We start from the raw sequence: 20,558 nt of genomic DNA, 5'->3' as shown, positions 1-20,558 counted from the left end.
CTCAACAAGGCTGCAGTACACACTGCAAACACACAGCACAGTTCTAGAGTCTTCTTTGCAGCTCCGGAGAGCCTTCCATGGTTGCTGGAATTCCAACCTTGTTAATTAAGTGAGCAGATTCTGCAGTACAATCCCACAGTGCTCAAACACTAAAAGTCAGCTCCTGACTGGAAAGTAGCCATGCGGATTTCATCGGAAATAAACATATTCCTAAGCTTTAAATTTTTATGTATATATTATATACTATATTATATGTATGCGTTTTTTTTTTTTTAATTCTAAAAAGAAGGAATATTTACCTCTGATCAAATCAGTAAGACTCACAGTACATAGGGAACAGTTAAAATGCATTAAGGTCTATTCACGCATACATACCAGCTGGATTATAAAAACAACCAATACAAAATAATGTTGCTAAGTCTTAGCAAATCTTAACAGTAAATACATGGTACGTGTTTTTGCCCAAAAAGAAAAAAAAAAAAAAGAACCTCCCCTTATTTGCATATACATCCTAGGCCACAGTGAGAGAATTCTCAATAAAATTAACCTAATTTGTTTGTGAGTTAAGTGGCCCAACATAAGGTACTGCTAATCCAAGACATACAATTCTCTTCCAGGATAATAAAATATAGGCATCATTTGAGGGTAAATAAGTGGGGAGCAGGAGTTGAATTCCAAGGTCTAAGGCTTCTAAGGACTGGTGAAATCATTAGTGGGACCAAGTTTCGAGCGAGAGAAGTCAAGTTGGGCCATCTGTCTGCTGAAAACCTTCTGGCTCACAGCATCCCGCTACTGACCGGCACCATCTGCTCAATCTGGGTCCTCCCTATTTCCCCTCCTGAGGCTTTCATCCTTTTCTCCCTCACTGTTAGCAAACCCTCCCCCCATGACTCCTTCATTCAACAAGCACCTGGGTGGCTCCAGGGCTTGGCTCTGTGGTGGCACGTCCCCTCTTGCCACATTCCCCAAAGGGCAATCCACCACACACCCAGTCCCAGGAGAGACATCTGACACCATGACTTCACAACAGCATACACTTGATGCTCCTCTATCCTTTTGGTGAGTATCCACAGTTTATTTACACACCCTGTGCATACTTATGTCAATACCCCACACAAGTCTCTCCCATTAGAAAGATTCAGCTAATTCCTTATGTAGGACTTCCAAATGGACCTAATTTCTGGGAATCCAATGGCAGCCTCTAGCTTCTCTCTCTGGGTCCTTCCCAACGAGGGTGTGTGAAACTTCCCGGAGGGCCACCAGGACCAGACCCTGCACCCTGGCTCCCTACAATAACACCACCCGGAACATGTATTTCTAGGCTCCTGCCTGGGACCTGGGATCTGGGACTCTGAGCCAGGCCTCTGCAAGTGCCCCTCTCCTCAACACATCTCACCGTGAGCACACCCACATGCTGGAGGCTGAGGGGGAAGGAGCACCCAGAGCTGTAACCCGTAAGCCGAGTTCAGCTCAGAGCTGAACAGCCACAAACATCTGGCCTGCTGCTTCAGCCCTAGGGAACCCAAAGACACCTGGAGCCTCCAAAGGGTTTCCTATTTCCCTTCTCCTGACCCCTCAGAACACGACATTCAGTTTATAATTCTGTGACAACTGAAAGGATTAAGAACATGAGACTATACAAAGGGCATTCCAAAGAGAGGACTGCAAAAAAGCCCTAGCTTGACACAGATGCAGGAGATGGTGAGGCGGCAGACACCTGTTTTCAGATTTCCAGTCACTACAGCTCTGGCTCCCAAGTGTGCAACAAAGCGGCCTCCCCCATCCCGCAGCTCTGAGTCTCTGTGTCAAACATGATTAAGGTGCGGTGAAATGGAGTGGCTCAGTGGGGCTGCAAGCCAGGAGCTGCCGGCTGCCTCTGCTTTCTAAGCTGTCGTCAAGGCCACTGAGGGAGACAAGTCGGGACAGCGAAGCTTCAGCTGCCTGCTCGGCGCCCTGGTGCTCCTCACCTGGCAGAGCAGGCTGTTGGACCACATTCGGCCTTCTCACACAGGTGCACAGTAGATTCTCAGACATCACTCGCACAACAGGACTCACTTCTGGTATTTAACAATAAACGTTTTCGAAATCCTCAGCCGGACTCAGGGCCGACAAAAATCAGAGGTAAAGCAATAATTTTACGCTGCAATAAACCTACTGCTAGTATCCCTACAATTAAATTACACACTCATTGCACGTGCACGTGCGCACACACGTGTGCACACACACACACAGTACAGCTAACATCTGAGTGAGAAAGACATTTTCAGATGCTACAGGAGAGGAGAGTTTTTTGGGGGTGGGGTGGGGTGGAGGGAGAAGCAGAAGGAAACTTCCCTGAACTGAACAAAAAGAAACACCTGTTGAAACACCATGGACTAACGTATTAAAGGTAAATACCATAAGGTCTAGGCAATTACCAGTTAGAATTTCAAGGAAATTGGCTGGTAATTCTGTTTGTTGGTTTCTTGGAAAACTAAACACTGTGTCTGTGGTCCACTTAGAAAGCATTTCAAAAGAAAAAAGAAGTTAGCCCAAACCAGTAGAACCTAATCACCTAACTTCTAGATTATCTGAGATACCATTTTAAAGGCTTCTGGTTCTGTTTCCTAACAAAGGAATGAGGTGTCCGTGCCACACATTTGATGTGATATAAAGTAGTAACCTGACTGCAGCATTTGAAACCAATTCCACTCCAACAAATACCTTTACAAAGAAAATCTCTGTACAGTGAATCTCCAAACCTAGCCAACTTATTTTTATAGTCTTTGACATAAGAATTTTACTGTACTAGGCACAGCAGTGAAGAGAGAACCACAGTTCTTTGGAACAGGCTCATTGATAATAAAGGCGGCCACCTCAGGAACTTGCTTCCATACCCTCGCCCCCCACAGGGGAGGCCAGATCCCCTGGGGCAGCTGTGAACAGAGACCTGGCATCCCCTTTCCTTCACCTGCCAGTCCTTACTCTGCCAAATTTAATCGTTTGATGTTTCCCAAACGGCAATTTATTTGTGTTTATGTGGATCTGCACATGCAAATACTTCCAAGGTACTGCAATAAACGGTCCCGGACATATTATTTCCATCCTTCTAACACTGAGGGCTGCCTATGCCCTGTCTGCAGCAGCTGGCCTTCTAATCACTAGACAAAGTGCTACACACAGTCTACACAACCCGAATCTTTTATTCTTCTCAATGATACATGGAAAAATCTTGCCATGACTTCTGAACTGAGGTTCAGCTTTAGGGGTAAGGAAGGTGGAGAGTGAAGACTCTCCCAGACTCCTAGCTTGTTAACAGATACCATGAGGTAAGGAACTTGCTTATTTTCAAAATAAGCTTTTAGTTGATAAAACTTGCAACACAGAAGAAATGAGCCCACCCATTCGGCCAGGCAGCCACTGCTCAAACCCAGAGGTAAAACCCTCCCATTCCACAGGAGGTCTAGCTCGAGTGCGCACATAGACACTAATGAATGAGCACAGCAGAAATCCGAGAGCCCTGCTCTATAATCACTGCATTCTCCTGGAAAAGCTCAGCTCCTACCCACTGTCACTCCACATAGCAGGAGACCACATGAAAGAACATCAGGCAGAAAACATAACCCAAAATGGGGGGCTTTCAACACTATTAATGTATTAATGTGTTTACTAATTTTAAAATAGCTTGATTAAATTGAATACAAGTTTGCTATTTTGTTGAGGTCAATAAAACTATCAAGTTCTGGGATCGTACAAACGAACTGTTCATCCTAACTAGGTAGACGTGGTATAAAACGCCTCGGGTGCAACATACTATGCCGTCGGGAGTGGGGGAGTGGTGGGAGGGCATAAAAGCTTCTGGAAGAACCATCACTCAATATGCATAACACTCCCCAGAACTTTTCTCTGGCAGACACGCCAAATCCCTCTTCTGGAACAAGGCCATTTACTTCCTTTGAAAGTGAATTAGAGCTGCCTCTCAGAACTTTTCCATTAGAGCCATTTATGTATCAGCTGCTTCGGAGTTCCACTGGAAAAAAAAAAAAAAATGCCTCACAACAACCAGACTGGCCTGCCACATCCCCAAGGAGCAGTCTAAAAAAATTCTTTGATGTAGGGAGAGAGAACCTGGGTCTTTGTGTTAGTAGAGGAGAAGTTTTAAGTACTACGTTGGTGACAAAGAAGGACTGAAACAAGGTCGTCTTCTAAATTCAACCCAAGAGCACAGAGTTTAGAAACTTGGGACTGTAAAAGCAGGCAGGACAGCTCAGAACCAGAGTTCTTTTCTTCGCTTACCCCACTGCTCTCCTCGCTTGACGACCACCCACTATCAACTAGCAACAGTCACCCTTTCTGTGTCCTCATCTTGCTCCAGCTGCCCCATCCTGCTGAGGAGCATCTGCCTTGCCTGCCTGCATTCCCTTGATTGAGAAGCCTCACTTCCACTGCGTATGTTTTAAGCTGTGAGCTCTCTTGTAACTGAAAGATACAGAAAGTGGACCTCCCATCTCTATGATGGGCCTCAATTATAAAAAGTAAGTTTGAAAGCTGGATCAGAAATTCTTGGAGCTGGTATTAACAAACTCATTCTAAACAAGGATTCCTATTTACCAAGACGTAATAAAAAGTTATGAATTTACTCAGGCTTAAAATATCAAAAACAAGAACAAAGTTTTTGGCACTTTCTTCCTTTGTACACAAAAGAGCCGTAGAGTCTAAATATTAGTTTTCCAGAATTCCAGAGTGGAAGGATCACTTAAAGACCAGTAAGGACAGCCATATCATGTTTACAGATGGGTAAACTGAGGCCTAGACGAGGTAAGTGCCCAGTCCACGATCACAAAGCTGGCCTGTGTCTGGATCAGATTCCCAAGGGGAGAGAGTGAACATGGGGTACCTCAGAGCCAGTGAGATAACCCTTCTGGAGAGAGGCATGGCCTTACCTGCAACTGAGTTGGGCCGTGGCATTACTAGCGAGTTGGAGCTCTGAGAATAAGGGACCGGACCATCTCCAACTGAGGCTTCAGTTTTGGGCAGTATGCTCTCCGCTGACCCAGGGGGCTCCTCTTCTGCCACTGGGGAGCAATTATCTGCCCTGCGATCATGAAGGACTCCTTTCTGTACCCCTAACCTTAGGCTTCCGTCCTTATTCCATTCCAAACTGGAGCCACTCCGGTCATCATTTTCGGATGAACTTGTAATTGTGGCTGAAATGAGAGACCAAAATACTTTGAAGGAGGCCAGGCATAGCTGGGGCTGTTGAGAGTTAACACAAGCACACTGCCCTCCCCGTTATCAATGGAAACTTTTCCGGTCCATGCAGATTTTTATCAAAGTATGTTTCATACAGTGTATTTTGGTAAATTAGAAGAATGTTGCTTATCAAGGAAAATAAACTAAGCCATTCTACAGGGGAGGGTTAAAAAGCTGGTAAGATAATGAAAAAGCTGTCTAAAAGTATCTGAGAGTTAACAGTAAATCCATGTAATTTAGAGATGATGTATCTTCTCTTTTTAACAAAGATAAATTGCTCACAAAAGAATTCATATCTCATTAAATTCCTTTGAGCCTATAAATATCTTTTCCCAAATTAATATTTGTACAAGGGGGGAGGGGGACGAGGCACTACAATCGTTAATGCAGAAAAGATGGAGGAGAAAATCTATGAAAACAAAAATACAATTATAAAGTCAAGCAGAGAATTTGATCCTTAGAATTAAACTTTATAAGAGCTGTTCAAGATGAACTGGACAGAGTGACTTTATTCCTTTAGCAGCATGGAGTAGAAGACCTCCCAGCACGAGAAAACAAGCATGGGAAGGGATGCTGGACTGCAGAATTATAATTTAGCCTCTAAGAAAGAAAACCAGCATGGAAAACCATCTTGGCAAAAGAGGAGGAATATGATGCAAGAAAACAGCAATATTTGCCCTACGTGGCTTCTACAAACAGCCACTTCCAATTTAAACACCCGAGCCCCTTGCAAGCCTAGGTTACCATGGACCCAATACTGGCTTGTGTCCTTGAGAACAAAGGCCATGTCCTCTGATCCCTTTTTGTTCCCTGTTGGGATCCCCATAGCCCAGGCCCTTAACAGAGAGAGCCAATGGGATGGAGCAGATCAGAGTGCATGGAGAACTCGGCCACCTGGATTAAGCTACTTCATCAACATAACCTGATGATACACCTAGCAGCAGGCTGGTGAATTAGCTCCAACAGCCTGTTATCCAGGATCAAAGGGTCTGAGTTTTGTTTTATTTTTACGATGCTCTTTAAAGGTTTAAAAATGAAGACAAAACAATTTCCTCACCTGTGACCGCAGGATATTCTGTCACAATTCTAAAATGGTCTTTACCACTGCTGCTCCAGTCTGGACTCATTATCCACTGCTTGTCTCCCTATTCAAAAATCCTTCCTGTGTGCTGAAGCCTCAGACCACCTACCTCCATCTGGTATCTCCCTCTTCTGAGCAGCACAGCACCTGGCACATCCTAAGTGCTCAATAAATGTTTGCTTATTCAATGAATAAGCAAATGAACACACTTCTCTTCCAACTGTGGTCAGAGACATTACACTTAATCTCATTGTTTTTGATTCAGGATTTGATATTCTGTCTTCCACCACAATCTAAGGGGATTTGGGTTGGGCCCATCACTGGGTGTCTGCCATTACTCCCGGTATTTCCAAGCATTCTGTCAACAGTATTAAAACTAATTTCTCCATCTATTTGGAATCAATCACAGTCATGTGTTTTTTTAAGTGGACCACTCATATGAGCCTAAGTATGGCATGTAGGACTCTTTCCACCCCGAAAATGCTGGTGGTGGTGGTAACAGTGCCAGTAACATTTACTTAAGGTTATTATACGTCAGGGACTGTGCTAATGCTTCATAGGAATAGTCTAATTCATTAATGAGATCATTGCTTATTAATAATGATTAATGGTAAACTTGTCAATAAGTTGTGATTGTGAATTGTTACAAGCCTTCTTTTGTAAGTCCAGTGTTGGGGACTCAGACATACTTAGGTTCCCAGGCTACCCCAACATCTGAGTTACAGGAAATGCGTTTGTTTGGTTTTATTCTGTGGCGGTTTTATTTGGGGGCACATACTCTTAAGGGAAAAAATACACAGAAAATCAAAGTGATGTTTGTCTGCATTTGCATTCCCTCAGTGCCATACACTGCAGAGTGACACCCCCAAGACCCTGAGTCCTGGGTCAGGCCGCAGGCAGTGGGAACAGGAACGGCCTGGTCAGGGGTCCCAGACCACAGGGACAGGCTGAAGGTCCTGCTCTCACCGTATAGCCACACGTGCCCAGGTCCTGAGGAGGAAAGCAGTGGGGGGGAAGGGAAGTCCGAGACGGGGTTGCCGTTTCAAAAGGAGAAGTTTATAATGTGTTCCTAAACTGGAGACTCTCGCAAGTGCCCTCGTGATGTTCAGCGAAGACACACGGTGCACTGTGCAGGTAGGTGAGCAGCTCTGAAGCCACAGGCCCTCCCACTGGGGCTGCCCCACTTCACAAGGTTCTCTGCCTGCCATCCGGTGCCAGAGGCAGCCCACATGGCTGGAAGCCCCACAGCGTACTTTCGTCTTCGTTCAGGCACAATTAAGCCCTGATGCAGATTCAAGGGGGCAGGTGAAGGCCCAACACGTTTCCCCATACGACCCAAGAAACACACTGAATAGGGCAGCTCCACAGTCGCCAAGGAAGAGAAGCTGGTTCCTAAAACAAGGACAGGCTACTCAAAAATACCGATTTTTCTTCCAGGCTACCAAATTCAAACTCCTAACCAAGTTAACCAGTCACCTTCAGGTTAACAGACACATACACAACTACGGCAACATCTTCACAATGATGACTTAAAAAAAAAAAACCTCCAAAATCTATGTAACATTTGACATTTTCTGGAGACTTGGATACTCTTTCAAGTTCCCTAACAACTCAAACATTCTAGCATTTTCTTCCATCAACCAGTACAGATGCCAGCTTTTGTCAACGAAGACTTGCCACCATCATTCAGACGGGGGCTCTACCCCTCTTCCAACACACAGTATTCTGTTAAATGAGCGATTTATCAGGCCTCAAGTTTTATCGAGCCATGAGGTTAGGCTTCGCTTCTCACAATTTAGTATTACTTTAGGTTTGTTTGGTCCTGCTCACTGATTCACACGTGCTACTTCTAACTTTCCATATCATTTGAAAACTCCTTTTAACCAGGGACAGCACACATTCTCTTCCTCTGTAGTAAATGGCACATTTAAGTAGACCTACTGGTGCATAGGGTTACACTACTTCCAAACCATGTCCAACACATAGTAGGACATACATGATCACCACAACCCTGGAGAAGAGGTAGGCAGGCTGAGAACCATCAACCCACTTTATAGATACGGAACAGACTTGGGAGAAACTAATCTCTCTTGCCCTGTATCTTGCTTTCCCTCCCTCCCTCTCTCCCTCCCTCTCTCTCTCTCTCTCTCTCTCTCACACACACACACACACACACACACACAGTTAGTGGTAGGTCTAATACCAGCCCTTTTGCCTGCCCACGCACTATATTAAAACTCCCTTTGCCTTGCATAGCTCTCAACAAGCCAAAGTTTTCTAAGTGTCTGTGACTAAAAAGTATTTTGCAGTTCATGAAGTCTCACTTGTTAAAAACAGTAGTCCTCAGGCAGGGGCTAGTGGAGAGAAGCCAATCATGGGTGCACAGTAGCCGGGACGAAGTTACCGGTTGACTAGGAGGTGGAGAGACAGACAGACCTACTCAGTCATTAAATTTTGCTATATAAAGTACTGCAATAAAACCGTATTCCTTCTCCTTCCCAGCTTTGCTGCACCCCATTCTTTGTCCACTGAAGGTTCTTTCATATGTTGAATGCATACTTAAAATAGAATTTTAAAAAATCCGTGTAAGTTTGGGGGCCAATAAGTAGTTTGGTAGGATCTAAATCAAGTTATAGGTTTAAAGGAACATTAAGAAGAAAATTACAATGAGTACAGTGTTAGTCCAGAATTGTTTAGGGACTAAGGGCCTCTGACATCAAATGGATACCACACAGGTAGAACAGAATTCATCTGCCTTTGAGATGGAGAAAAGTCATGAGGTAAAAAGTACAAAGGGCTTGGGTTCAAACTTTGGCTTCTCCCTCTCTGAGGACCTACAAAATATAAGTCTCTCCAGGCCAAATACTGGGAATGGGCACGTTTTTGTCTTTACCTTACAAACATCAACTTATGTGTTTGAGTTTTTCTTTTTTTTTTTTTTTCCCTTTAAAATGAGAGGAAGAGAGTGAAAGAGCACAAGCTGGGGGAGAGGAGGGGCACGGAGAGGCAGAGGGAGAAGCAGACTCCCTGCTGAGCAAGGAGCCTGATGCAGGGCTCCATCCCAGGACCCCGGGACCATGACCCGAGCCGAAGGCAGACGCGTAACTGACTGAGCCACCCAGGCGCCCCTGAGTTTCTCTTTATACTGGCTACTAGGAATTGTCAAACTTCCTACCCACTGATAAGCAAAATGAAAATGTCTAACAAAACTCACTCCCGACTTCATCTTTTCTCTTGTATTTTTTTTTATTGAAGTATAAATGAATGTTATATTAGTTTGAGGCGTACGACATAGCGATTCCACAACTCCGCACATTATGCTGTGCTCACCGCAAGTGTAGCCACCGTCCGTCTGCATATACTACTACAAGCCCACTGACTGTATTCCCGATGCTGTGCCTTTCATCTCCATGACTTACTCATTCCTTAACTGGAAGCCTGGGCCTCCCTCTCCCCATCCCCCCACTTCCCTCCCCTCGTTCACTTGCTCTTACTTCCTTTTCTCAAATCATACCTTCGTGGGGAGAAAAAAATCTTATTTTGCTAAATGTCTATTTGTAAGTATTTCAAATCCACTGGGGAGGGATTAAGTATAAAGTAGCCGCAGGAAATCACAGCAGTGGCTACCATAAATACATTAGCGCTTACTACGTAGGGGCTCTGTTCTAAGCCCTTGTCATCTCTCAGCTCACTGAATACTCCCACCAGCCCCACGGGCGGGAAGCTCCATAAGGCCTGAAGCCTTGCCGTGGTGCTCTGCACTGTTCTGATCACACCACACTATCAGAAAAATCTGAGCATGCACCCCAAATACATGCATTTACAAGTCATGTACCTGCAGTACACTAAGTTATAATACAATAAAAATTTCTGAAGAGACTTTTCTAAAAAACCCAGAAATTGACTCCCCCCCCCCCCCCCCCAGCACTCCACAGATGACCGGTCTTCATTCTCTGTTTTCAAAGCCAGGGCTCTATGAAGAGAGTCCTTTGTCCTTCCCTGGGTTGTGGAGAAAATCAGACACAAGGGCAGGTATGTAAAGTGCCTCGTATCTCATGAGTACCCAAGAATGTTTTCCTCCCCGCACAAGTGAAAATAAAGTAGCACTGAAAAAACAAACATTTTTTAACTTCTATATTCAGTTTAATGGTTGACACAGAGTTTAAAAGTTAAAACGCTGGAGAGATCAAACAAGAAAAGGACATAATGGTTGCTCAGAAAAGTGGGAGAAGGGGATGAAAAAAGAAAACCCAGCTTCTGCGGACACCGCCTTTGACCCGATAGAATAAAGATCACTAACACCTGTGGAAGGAGAAACCAGAGTCTAAATGAGACTGGGTAAAGAGCAGAGAGAAAGCCCGAGAAGCACCGTGCCCATTACCCTGGCCATCCTGGCCTGCCAGGATTCGCTTCTTCCCTTGTTGGCCCCCATCTTACACACGGTTCCGGCTGCCACAACATATTTGGGATTTCCCCAAGTGATGAAGGGAAGGATTACAGAGATGAAACCAGCCTGCCTGAAACCTTCAGACAGAAAGGCCAGACTGGGCTTCTCCCTCCGCGCCCCCTGCAAGCTAACGAACCACACAGGGAACAGAGGCGGCTGACCTGGAGGGACTGCTTTTACCTCCCCAAGCCCAGCAAGGAGAGGACTCCGGGGAAAGTGGCCTGAGTTACCTCTGGCTCCAGGGGACTTTCTGACTTCTTCTTCCACAGCTCCTGGGAGACCAAAGCAGGCCTGTGTCAAGCACCGCAGAGCCCGGCTCTCCTTCTGGCCTTGCCCAGGGACACCATGCTCGGGCTCGTGGCAGACAGATCTCCGTAGCACATCTCCACCTCAGTGCTCCTGGCATTGCGCAAGCCATGCTTTGCTACGACACGCAACAAGCAGCAAGGCCAGGGACCCAAGCCATGGTGCACAGCAGCACCTGCCAGTCCCTTGGACTGTGGAAACCCCTCAAGGGTCAGCAGGGACAGGGAACTGGAGGCGAAGACAGGCCACACTGCCCACACACAGTCTGACACAGCAGGTAGGAGCCTCCAGAGAAAAGCCCGTGGATTTGCACAACGTGAAGTCTCCTAGCTGTAACACCCAACGCCGTGTTCCAGTAGCTTCGCCTAACCTGTATACTGAAGGCATGGACACTGGAGCTTCAGACGTAGTCCAGTGACTCCGCAGAGTCGTGGACTCTTCCAGAACAGAGCACAAGGCACTATCAGCGGCTGGTATTATTATGCACCTACAGCATGCACCTTCCACCAAGAGGTGTCGATCACGGCCATGTTTTAAACCCTTCTCAGTAACTGACAACTTGCCCAGGTCTCCAAGGGCAGACGACCGCTCTTTGGTTCCGCAGGTGGACAAGTTTTAAAACATACTGTACCTGAGCTTTACTGTACCAGCACTGAACTAACTTGCTCCTGGGACACAGCAGGTACCGATAAATGCTTGCTACACCCACAGGACAGCCGCCTGAAGAATCCAACCACAGCGTGAATGAATACAAGTAGAGCAGGCATTCAGCAGGCCAAATCATCGCTACGGATTTCTTTCCCACATTAAGTATACTACCAAATTATATATGTAAAGGCAAATTTTCCTCCTTCACCCAAGAGATAAAAAAAAAAAAAAAGTTTCTATAATTAAGGATGATTTTTTAAATTGCAGGCAATGTAGCAAAATGAATATTAACACAGATCTGAAACACTAAATAGTTATTACCAAATCAATTTCAAAGCATTTCAATTTAGCAGCAAGCAGTGTAATATAGGCGTCAACAAAGCTGGATTAGCATGAAGTCAAAAGGGCAGGACTGACAACAAGTTAAAAATGAAAATAAAATACAATTAATTCCTCTTTGTAGGCCTCTCTCCACATCTGATCATCTCCCTTGGGACACGAAGTCCAGGAAATAAAAGGAACAAAAGGTCTCTAGCTACCTCTGAAATCAATTTCATTTTACAAGCCCAGGAGGGAGTCAAGTCGAGGCACGGGAAGATAAAAGTCAGCCCACGATAAACTTTGTTTTAATATCCTAAGCAACCGGCCAGAAAAACAAACATTATCAAACTCTAGTAAGCACCAGCAGGATACTAATCCAGTACCCAGTAGTTCCTGCAAGCTACTTTTGCAGGAGAAATGTTTCTGTGAAGGTATTCCCTTGCCTAAGTTTATACCTGCCTTCCAGCTTCAAAGGGAGAAAGAGCAAACGCAAGCCACACCCTACCTCCCCACCAGAGAAAGGGGAAAGGCAACAGAAAGAGCCTAAATTCTTTACCCTTTTCATATTCTGAGCACTTAATCTCCTGAGAGCTATCTGGCCGGGTGCAACGTGGTGGCTCACGCGCTGGGAAGCTGGGCAGGTGAACAACACACCTGCTGTGTGTGCGAGACAGGCCCAGTGGGGGAGATGTGGACACCATCCACTCGGAATGCCCCTCCTCCTTCGTGGGGCTGGCGTAACACCAGCTCTCAAAAAGAAACAGATCTGGGATACTACAAAAGTAATTTGGAGATTATAAATGCCAGCAGGTACAAGCAGATAGTAGAGAAGGGCCTGGAAGGGACAGGTGACTAACTTTTAATGGCCTCTTAGCCAGAATTTTTCTAATTGTTACCTTGTAAGTCCTTCTCCTGGGCATATTTATTATTAATACATAGGAAGGATTTTTTTTTTTAATCTTGATAGGAAGACTAGGTTTTGTTTCTCCTCATCCAATATCCATTCCCTTTCTTCCTAAATAGAGCAATAATCCATTTTTTTAAACACACACACACAATACTGACCATGATATGGACACAGACAAAAACTACACAGTATGTTTAAATCAAAAAGTGCTTGTTAAAACCCATTGCTTTCAGTGATGCTTTTTAAAAAATCAGACTGGGGAGCACCCAGGTGGCTCAGCTGGTTAAAAGCAGCCAACTCTTGGTTTCAGCTCAGGTCATGATATTGGGGTCCTGGGATCAAGCCCGACATCAGGCTCCACGCTCAGCAGGGAGGCTGCTTGAGGATTCTCTCTCCCCCTCTCCTTCTGCCCCTCCTTCTCTCCTCACATACTCTCCGTCTCTAAAATAAATAAATCTTTTTAAAGTAAATAAATAATCAGATTGGCTTTCATACACATTCTAGTGAGTACACCTACTTAGGATTTTTTCTAAGCTGAGATTAATACAGTTTACAATTTCCATTTGTTAAGAGTTGGAAGCAAGTTTATTCAAAGGAGTGTCACTAAGAAAAAATGTATGCTCCAGGCATGGAGGAAACACCGATTAAAGCCACTTCTTTGCAAAGTTTTCCTTTTAGAGCAAGTTATTAAGAAGCTACTTTATGCTGATTGGGTATAGTTTTACATTTAGAAGGTCTTTACACTGCAAATTTAAAAAATCAGACACTAATTTCTAGGTAATGCCAATGATTTTAATCTGTCAAGAGTAGGAAATTTTACTTTCAAAATATATATATTTGTAGGGAATTCAGTTACGCCCATCCAGCTGAGACAGTATTTGTACATGACAGAATTATTATACTCCTAAAGAACATTTCAAGAACTGGGACCTCCTCAAATAGGATGAAGTGGGACTCCCCTCTGTATAACACAGTAAAGTTGGAACAGAGGGCACGGAGGTTCTGCAAAGCCCTGACTGACCTCTACACAAAGAGACTGGAAGGGGTCCAATAAATTCTTCAAATGGTCATGATTCTGTCCTTTCTCCCACTAAGCCAGCCATTCCTCAAAGGAAAATCCTCTTCACCTGCAATGCATCAAAACCAGCAGAAACAGAACACAGGAAGGGTAGTCCGTGGCAGCCCCAAGAAGGCCATGTGACCATGTGGGGATACGACCTTCTCTACATGGCATCTGTTGGGCAAAAATATGTAGATTAAATATAATCACCCTGATGGAAATCAGCTTACATATTAAGAAGAGGGCTAGGGGGGCGCCTGGGTGGCTCAGTCGTTAAGCGTCTGCCTTCGGCTCAGGTCATGATCTCAGGGTCCTGGGATCGAGCCCCGCATCGGGCTCCCTGCTCCGTGGGAAGCCTGCTTCTCCCTCTCCCACTCCCCCTGCTTGTGTTCCCTCTCTCACTGTGCCTCTCTCTGTCAAATAAATAAATAAAATCTTTAAAAAAAAAAAAAAAAGAAGAGGGCTAGGAATTTCTAAGGATGGGTTAACACTATTTGAAATTTCCCCCAGGTACCCTAAATAAACAGTACTAATACTGTACATGCAGCTCTGAGCCCCGTGTGGGTGCCGGCAGCCCCCTCAAAGCTCGTCACGCCACGCCAACTGTGTGCATTTGTCACCAGCCCGCCCCCGACACCTTTGCCGCCCCAACCCAAGCTCTAGGGGTGGACACATCTGAAACAACTCGAAATGGAAAATTCAATGGAAACTTCTTCCCCCTCTCCCCAGAGCCTGTGGAATTTAGCATATGGATCCTAACCGGCCTATACCAAGCAGCTGCCAGGCCTTCCAAAGCAGGAAGCCAAGGTATCTTCACCTTTATCTTTGCCCACTAAGATCACTGTGTTCTTGAATATTTTATTCTGTTAAATATTTAAGATGCCTAAAGGCTGCCGTTCCCAGGCTACACCTTACAAAAACAGTCATGTTCCTCAGGCAGAGAAAGCACACCCCCTACCCCCAGCAATCACAGAACCACAACTGAGTCAAGATCCCCGCTCCGTGAGGAGGCTGTGAAACCTGCGGACCCCGTATTGATTGAGGAGGAAGCGCTCTCCCTCCCCGGCCCCCCCACTCCTGCCTCTTCAAAGAGCTGTGGCTACCAGCTGCCCAGAGAGGAAATACCTGCCTTTCCTCCTTCCCCTCCCTACCACACCCCCCATGTGTCCCTTGGCGACAGGTTCTAGTTCTGCACGTCATGGCAGGAGAGCGAACAGAGGAACATTGTCACCAGCACAGAGCTCGCTTCTCAGCCACCTACAGTCCTTCCTCCCTGCCGGAGACCAGCTAAGGCACTGAGAAGCACCATCTCCAAAGCTGGGGGGGACTTCATTTCCTCATGACTCCCACTTCATCTCAACTGTCACCGTTTTTATGTGAAGCTGAGCCAAAGGGAACTTGTCTTTCTGAAGCCAAGGAATGAAGGACAGCCTCAATGACATGAAACGTGTCATTTAACTTGAACAAGACACAGCTTACAATACAGCTGACATTAACAGACGTGACAATGCCAACTTGGAATGGGAATCTTGCATATCTTCTTTAGAAACCAACTAAACATTCCGTCCTCCGATGCGACGTGACAGTGGCAACAATTCTTTTTTCCTTAATTTTTCATTCCCAACACCATGCCAGGAGCCCAGCAGATAGCCAGAGTAATATAAATGAGAGCCCCCCCTTCCCCTCCGTATGGAGACAAAAATAATAAAACAAGATCAAGTAAATTGAAGGAAAACATTGAGGTGCTACAGAGAGCACGTAAATAGAGGGACTAAGCGGTCTGGGATTGGATGGATGTATTCAACCAAGTTCTCATTAAAAGCCTTGGTATCCCTGCAGCTCAATCTTTCCTTTGACAAGACAGAAAACCAAACCGGCAACTTTTCTTTCCCCTCTTTAGAATACTTTTAAAATTGCAGCACTGTATCTCAATAAGAGAGAGAAAGTGGGGGGGGCGGGGAGGAGAGAATGAATGTATGAGGGTCCTCTTTGGTCACTGAAAAAGGTTCTGTCACAAGACACTGGCTTGGTCATAATCAGAGGCATGCAATGCCGATGCCAGATCATATAATGAAGAGAGAAAGGGCTGTCCAAAAAACCGTGCAGCACTGAACTCCTTGAAGGCAGGAGGAGAGGACACTTCAGAAGAGTAAATGCCGTCAGGGGAGTCGCCTGGCTGTCGCAGAACCCCACAGACCCGGCAGTGGAGGATAGCTCAGAGAAGGCGTGAGGACAGAAGTAACACCGGCAAAAATTATTTGGACTAAACGGCAGGTGGAGAAGCAGAGTGAGGTGGGAAGAGGAAATCAGCAGAATAAGTGAAAGCATTTAAATCTGCTACGAAAACCTCAAGCCACCACTTTAATGCAATGTCCAGAACCAGCTAATATCTACGGAGACAGATGGTAGACTACCGAATGAGCAAGGCTGGGGGTGTAGGGGGAACAGAATGTGACTTCTAATGGCTACGGGGTTCTTTTGGGGGTGAAAGGTTCTGAAATCGGATTGTGGCGATAGCTGCACAACTCTGAACAGACCGAAAACAATTCGGTGGTTTAAATGAGTGAATATTATGGTATGTGATTGCATCTCAATAAGATGACCAAAACTGAACAAAACAAAAACCTACCGGAGAGGCTGATCCAAGTGAAAACTGAGGGCAGAGGTGGCCGTCCTTATGCGAAGGGCCCCTGAGAAAGCTACAGTGAGGTCTATACCAGGGAGCCCACCACCCAGCCCCAGTGATCTCACAGATCTTCTGAGGCAACCTCCAAAATATAAAGTGCATGAACCTGCAACTTGGTTTTGCAAATTACACTTGAAGTAGCAGGTGAATGAAGAAAACAAGGAGCTCAAATGTCATTCCCTTTGATTACATACTAATGTGGAAATAAGTGGGGTTCAGGCCCTACTAGAACGTAAAATATCCCGCAAAGACATGTGCATAAGTCAGAAAAAGGGAAGCAGCTGAATGTTCAGTAGAGCACCAATGTTAAACAGCAGTCCAGGAGCAGAGGAGGGCCCGTACAATCCACCCCGCGGTCCCACACGTCTGTTATCTGAAAGGTGCCACGCTGGACACCTGACACACACAGGTGCACAACCCCACCTTCAGAAACGGAAAGGCACTCTGTCCGGGAGAGGATGTGAAAAGTAAGGGCTCTTTTCCCTGGTTGATTCTAATGTGTACCCGAGGCCAGAAACTACTGAAGGAATCAGAATCCTTACTTTAACAGAGAAGGAAAGAAGTGTGCAAAGAATTCAAATGTTATGCATGTGTTGACCTAGCTAAGCACCCTAAGAGTCGGGACTAGAATCTGTGTCTCCTGATCCACAGGTCAGGACAACCAAACCTACTGGTGTGAGTGTGGGTGTGTGGGGGCACAGGGTGGACATCCTTAGAAAATTCTGGCCTCAAAAACAGCGGTCAGATCCCATGAAAAGAAACTAAAGAACAAACACCTGGAAATAAGTGAAGAAATAAATGACCTTGCGATTGGGCTGGGAAGACGCCTCGAAACGCAGGGATTTTATTGCCCGGTTCTATGCCCTAGTGGGACCAGATGCCCAGTAAATGGAATTAATCGATGAGGAGGTAGGATTTTGTAACTTCACAGGTCAGGTCTGATCAGGAAATGTTTTCACCCAATGAGCCCAGGGTTATAAAAAATAAACACCAAGGAACGTAAGAGCGGAGGCTTCATCCTCTCGCTTATCCGTGGAGCCTGTGCAGTCTGCAAAGAGCAGGGCGGCCCGGGCCGACCAACCTTCACAGACCACACTAAAATCTTCTGAAGAAGTGCCTGGTGAATGCTCTGGCCGACGTGCATCGAGCCGTCCCATTACCGAGCCGTGTGCTTCTTACCTATAATTCCACTGTCCTTGCTTTCCAGGGTGGAACTAGGGCTGCTAATGGTCTCACAGGGACTTTTGTTGGCTGCCGTCTTGCTGACACAGCTATTCAAGGTTGAGCAGGGGCTATCGGTGCTAGGAGATGCGGTGCTGCTTGTTAGTGTGGAGCAAGGACTGATGCCTTGGCTCAGAGCTGTGCACTGCAAGACGAACGGAAGGAGGAGTTAGCGCGGCTTCACACAGGACGCTTCTACACAGTCTTTTGTTTCTGACGCTAAAGCAATAAAACTAAAAACAGGAACATGGAAAACAGTTTTTTTTTAAAGTGAGGCGGCTTCATATATATATATGTGGCCTTCCAAATTTTAAAAGAGAAATCTCTCTTCTGTCCCCTTCCCCTGTGATTTTTTTTTATTTATTAAAAGGGCAGTCTTAGAAATAATTTAGTGGGAACGCACATTCGTAAAATAGAAATAGCAAACAGGCAGACTTCCTTTCATTTAAAGTCTGCAGAAGACAAATGGGTTCTTTGACCTCTGTACGGAAAACCTGGGAACTCTGTTTTTGTAATGTTTCACGAGCACAGCAGCCTGATTCAATTCCTGAAGATTTATGGGCTCTGCTCGCAGAGCCAGGGGGCTGGTGGCCACCGCCATCTCAATCAGTGCGTGACACCCTCGCAGAGGCCCTCCGCAGCAGGGGGGCGGGAGCTCTGGCCCCTCACTGCCATGCACACGTTACCCATCTCCACCCTGAAGCGGCAGGCTGCTGGGTCCCTAGAATGCAGAATGCTCTCCCATGCACAAACCATTTGCTCGCATCTTAGTTTGTCTCTGCCTCATCTCCTACAAATCTTTTCCTCATCCCACTGACCCTCCAAAATCTCAACCCTAAAAAAACGCACAGGAAAGCACATCCCAAAGCAGCCAGCTGAGAACAATTGGTGTTACAAAGATAAAAGGAGTATCCTTAATATGGGATTCTTTCAGCCACTTAAAGTCATTCAGCTACTCTTCCCTGGGTGGTGACTTGAAGGTTAACGTGGATATTTTCTTGAGTTCCGCACCCTTCCGCCTCGCCCCACCTCCCCGCTGCAGAAATCACAAACTGTTGAAGTAAATTTCAATACACAACAGCCCAGACTCCTTTGACTGAACAATGACTCCCCCACGCAGGGACGGGGAGAAGACAGGTTATGCCTTCCTTCACGCATACTCTGAGCAGGTATGATATGCAGTGTCTTCCTTGGGCATTACCATGGTCTCATTGTTTCCTTCAATGGTTATGTGTGTGGCACTTGGGATCCCTTCTCCCAGTAAAAATCCCAGCCTTGTCAACAGTTCTTGAGCTGCCGGCGAACAGCTCGGTTCATTATCGGCCTTTGCTTCTGGAACAAAGAAAGAAAACAATGAAGATGCCCCTCTGGGGAATTTCAGTTTTGCATCTGGAGGAGCTCGCGCTACAGCTGCTTGTCTGGTGCTTTTGTGTATTTTCATAAAATGCACAAAGTTTGACAACGCTGCCTGTCCTCTAGCAATACATTCTAGTTAAGAGGCTGTGACAGGTTAAGAAAACAGTGGAAGAGAAACTCCAAGTGCAAAGAGTGAAATATCTGACCTGAATCAGAACACAGTGTGATTATACGATAGCAATTTCTATTTCCACGGCATGTGAAAAATGGGTACATCTCAGACACCAGAGGCGGAAAGAGGCCTGCCTTTCGTCTTAACTCTCCAAGAGGACGGGGTGGCCAATGCCCACAGGAGGCGGAGATAAAGTTAAACCTAGTGGCATGCTGGCAGAGCCCCAAGCTACTTAAATGTTGGGGTAAAACTGAAATCCAAGCTCTCATTAACCAAAACATGGGCAGGACTACTTTGGCGGGTTTCCACAGCCACAGCCAAGTCCAAACCAGGACTCCAACTCAAGGGTCAATCGTCAGGAATCCACTCTGAAACAAAGATTTTAAATCCCAGCGAAATGTGTCCCAAGAGACAAAGCCCAGTGATACACTCTGCTGTTCATGCGGAGATGGAGAGAAATCAGGCTGTATTCTCTGCATACTCCACGGTAATGCTGGATGCGCGGTTAACCTGAAGGTCACAGCGCATGCTTGCAACCTTTTCCTTCTCTGGCCTCCCCTAAGAAGCTGCTCATCTTGCTTTTTGCACTTAAAAGAATTCTGTTGTTGGGTTTAAATGTTGAGCTATAGGTTAACCTTGTATCCAAAAGCCTAAGGGGACTTAATTAAGGGCGACGAAATGATACATCATTCTAACACCTCTCATGTATTTTTAAATCAGCATCCATCAGGGAATGAAATAAAGTATAAAGCAAACCCTGCTTACAGAAGTTAGAACTTAAGAACAATATGCAACCTGTAATATACTCACTCATCTTAATGTTTTGTTCTTTTTTTGTTAATCGTCTAGAGACGAGACCCCATACATTGATGAACCAGTTTTTCCTAGATGTGGAAATCTGCAGATAATAAGTCTTAGAAATACAACATGAGGAAAGAACAAAATAGCAGTGTTACCTTTGAGCTACAGTATCACCACCAAAGTTCAATGCTAACGTTGCCTTTTGTAAGGAACCGCAAAATCAAAACCAGCAGAGCTGAGAAGACCATTTGTATTATCCTCACTCACATACCAGTTTTGCTCAGTCATGCTCCCAGGATAGCAGCTACACGGGAAACCAG

General features: G+C 45.6%; 1 protein-coding gene across 12 annotated transcripts in view; it reads right to left on the bottom strand.

Moving 5' to 3' along the window:
* Window positions 1-20,558, bottom strand: part of TANC1 (tetratricopeptide repeat, ankyrin repeat and coiled-coil containing 1) — a 229,362-nt gene that overhangs the window by 55,030 nt on the left and 153,774 nt on the right. For 6 of the 12 annotated variants that reach the window (XM_078070837.1, XM_078070841.1, XM_078070839.1 and 3 more), the window contains 3 exons: window positions 19,111-19,241; window positions 17,868-18,054; window positions 4,923-5,186 (listed from right to left, as the gene is read on the bottom strand). The exons of 2 other annotated variants lie outside the window; for them this stretch is intronic. In XM_078070837.1, coding sequence (XP_077926963.1) covers window positions 4,923-5,186; window positions 17,868-18,054; window positions 19,111-19,241 — 582 coding nt within the window. The remainder of the gene's footprint in view (window positions 1-4,922; window positions 5,187-17,867; window positions 18,055-19,110; window positions 19,242-20,558) is intronic. 4 more of the 12 variants (XM_078070838.1, XM_078070840.1, XM_078070844.1 and 1 more) reach the window with 2 other exon arrangements.

The sequence above is a fragment of the Halichoerus grypus genome, chromosome 4 (assembly GCF_964656455.1).
Source record: "Halichoerus grypus chromosome 4, mHalGry1.hap1.1, whole genome shotgun sequence".
Classification (NCBI taxonomy): domain Eukaryota; kingdom Metazoa; phylum Chordata; class Mammalia; order Carnivora; family Phocidae; genus Halichoerus; species Halichoerus grypus.
Note: the sequence above shows the minus strand (reverse complement) of the source record. Positions and strands in the feature narration are given on the sequence as shown.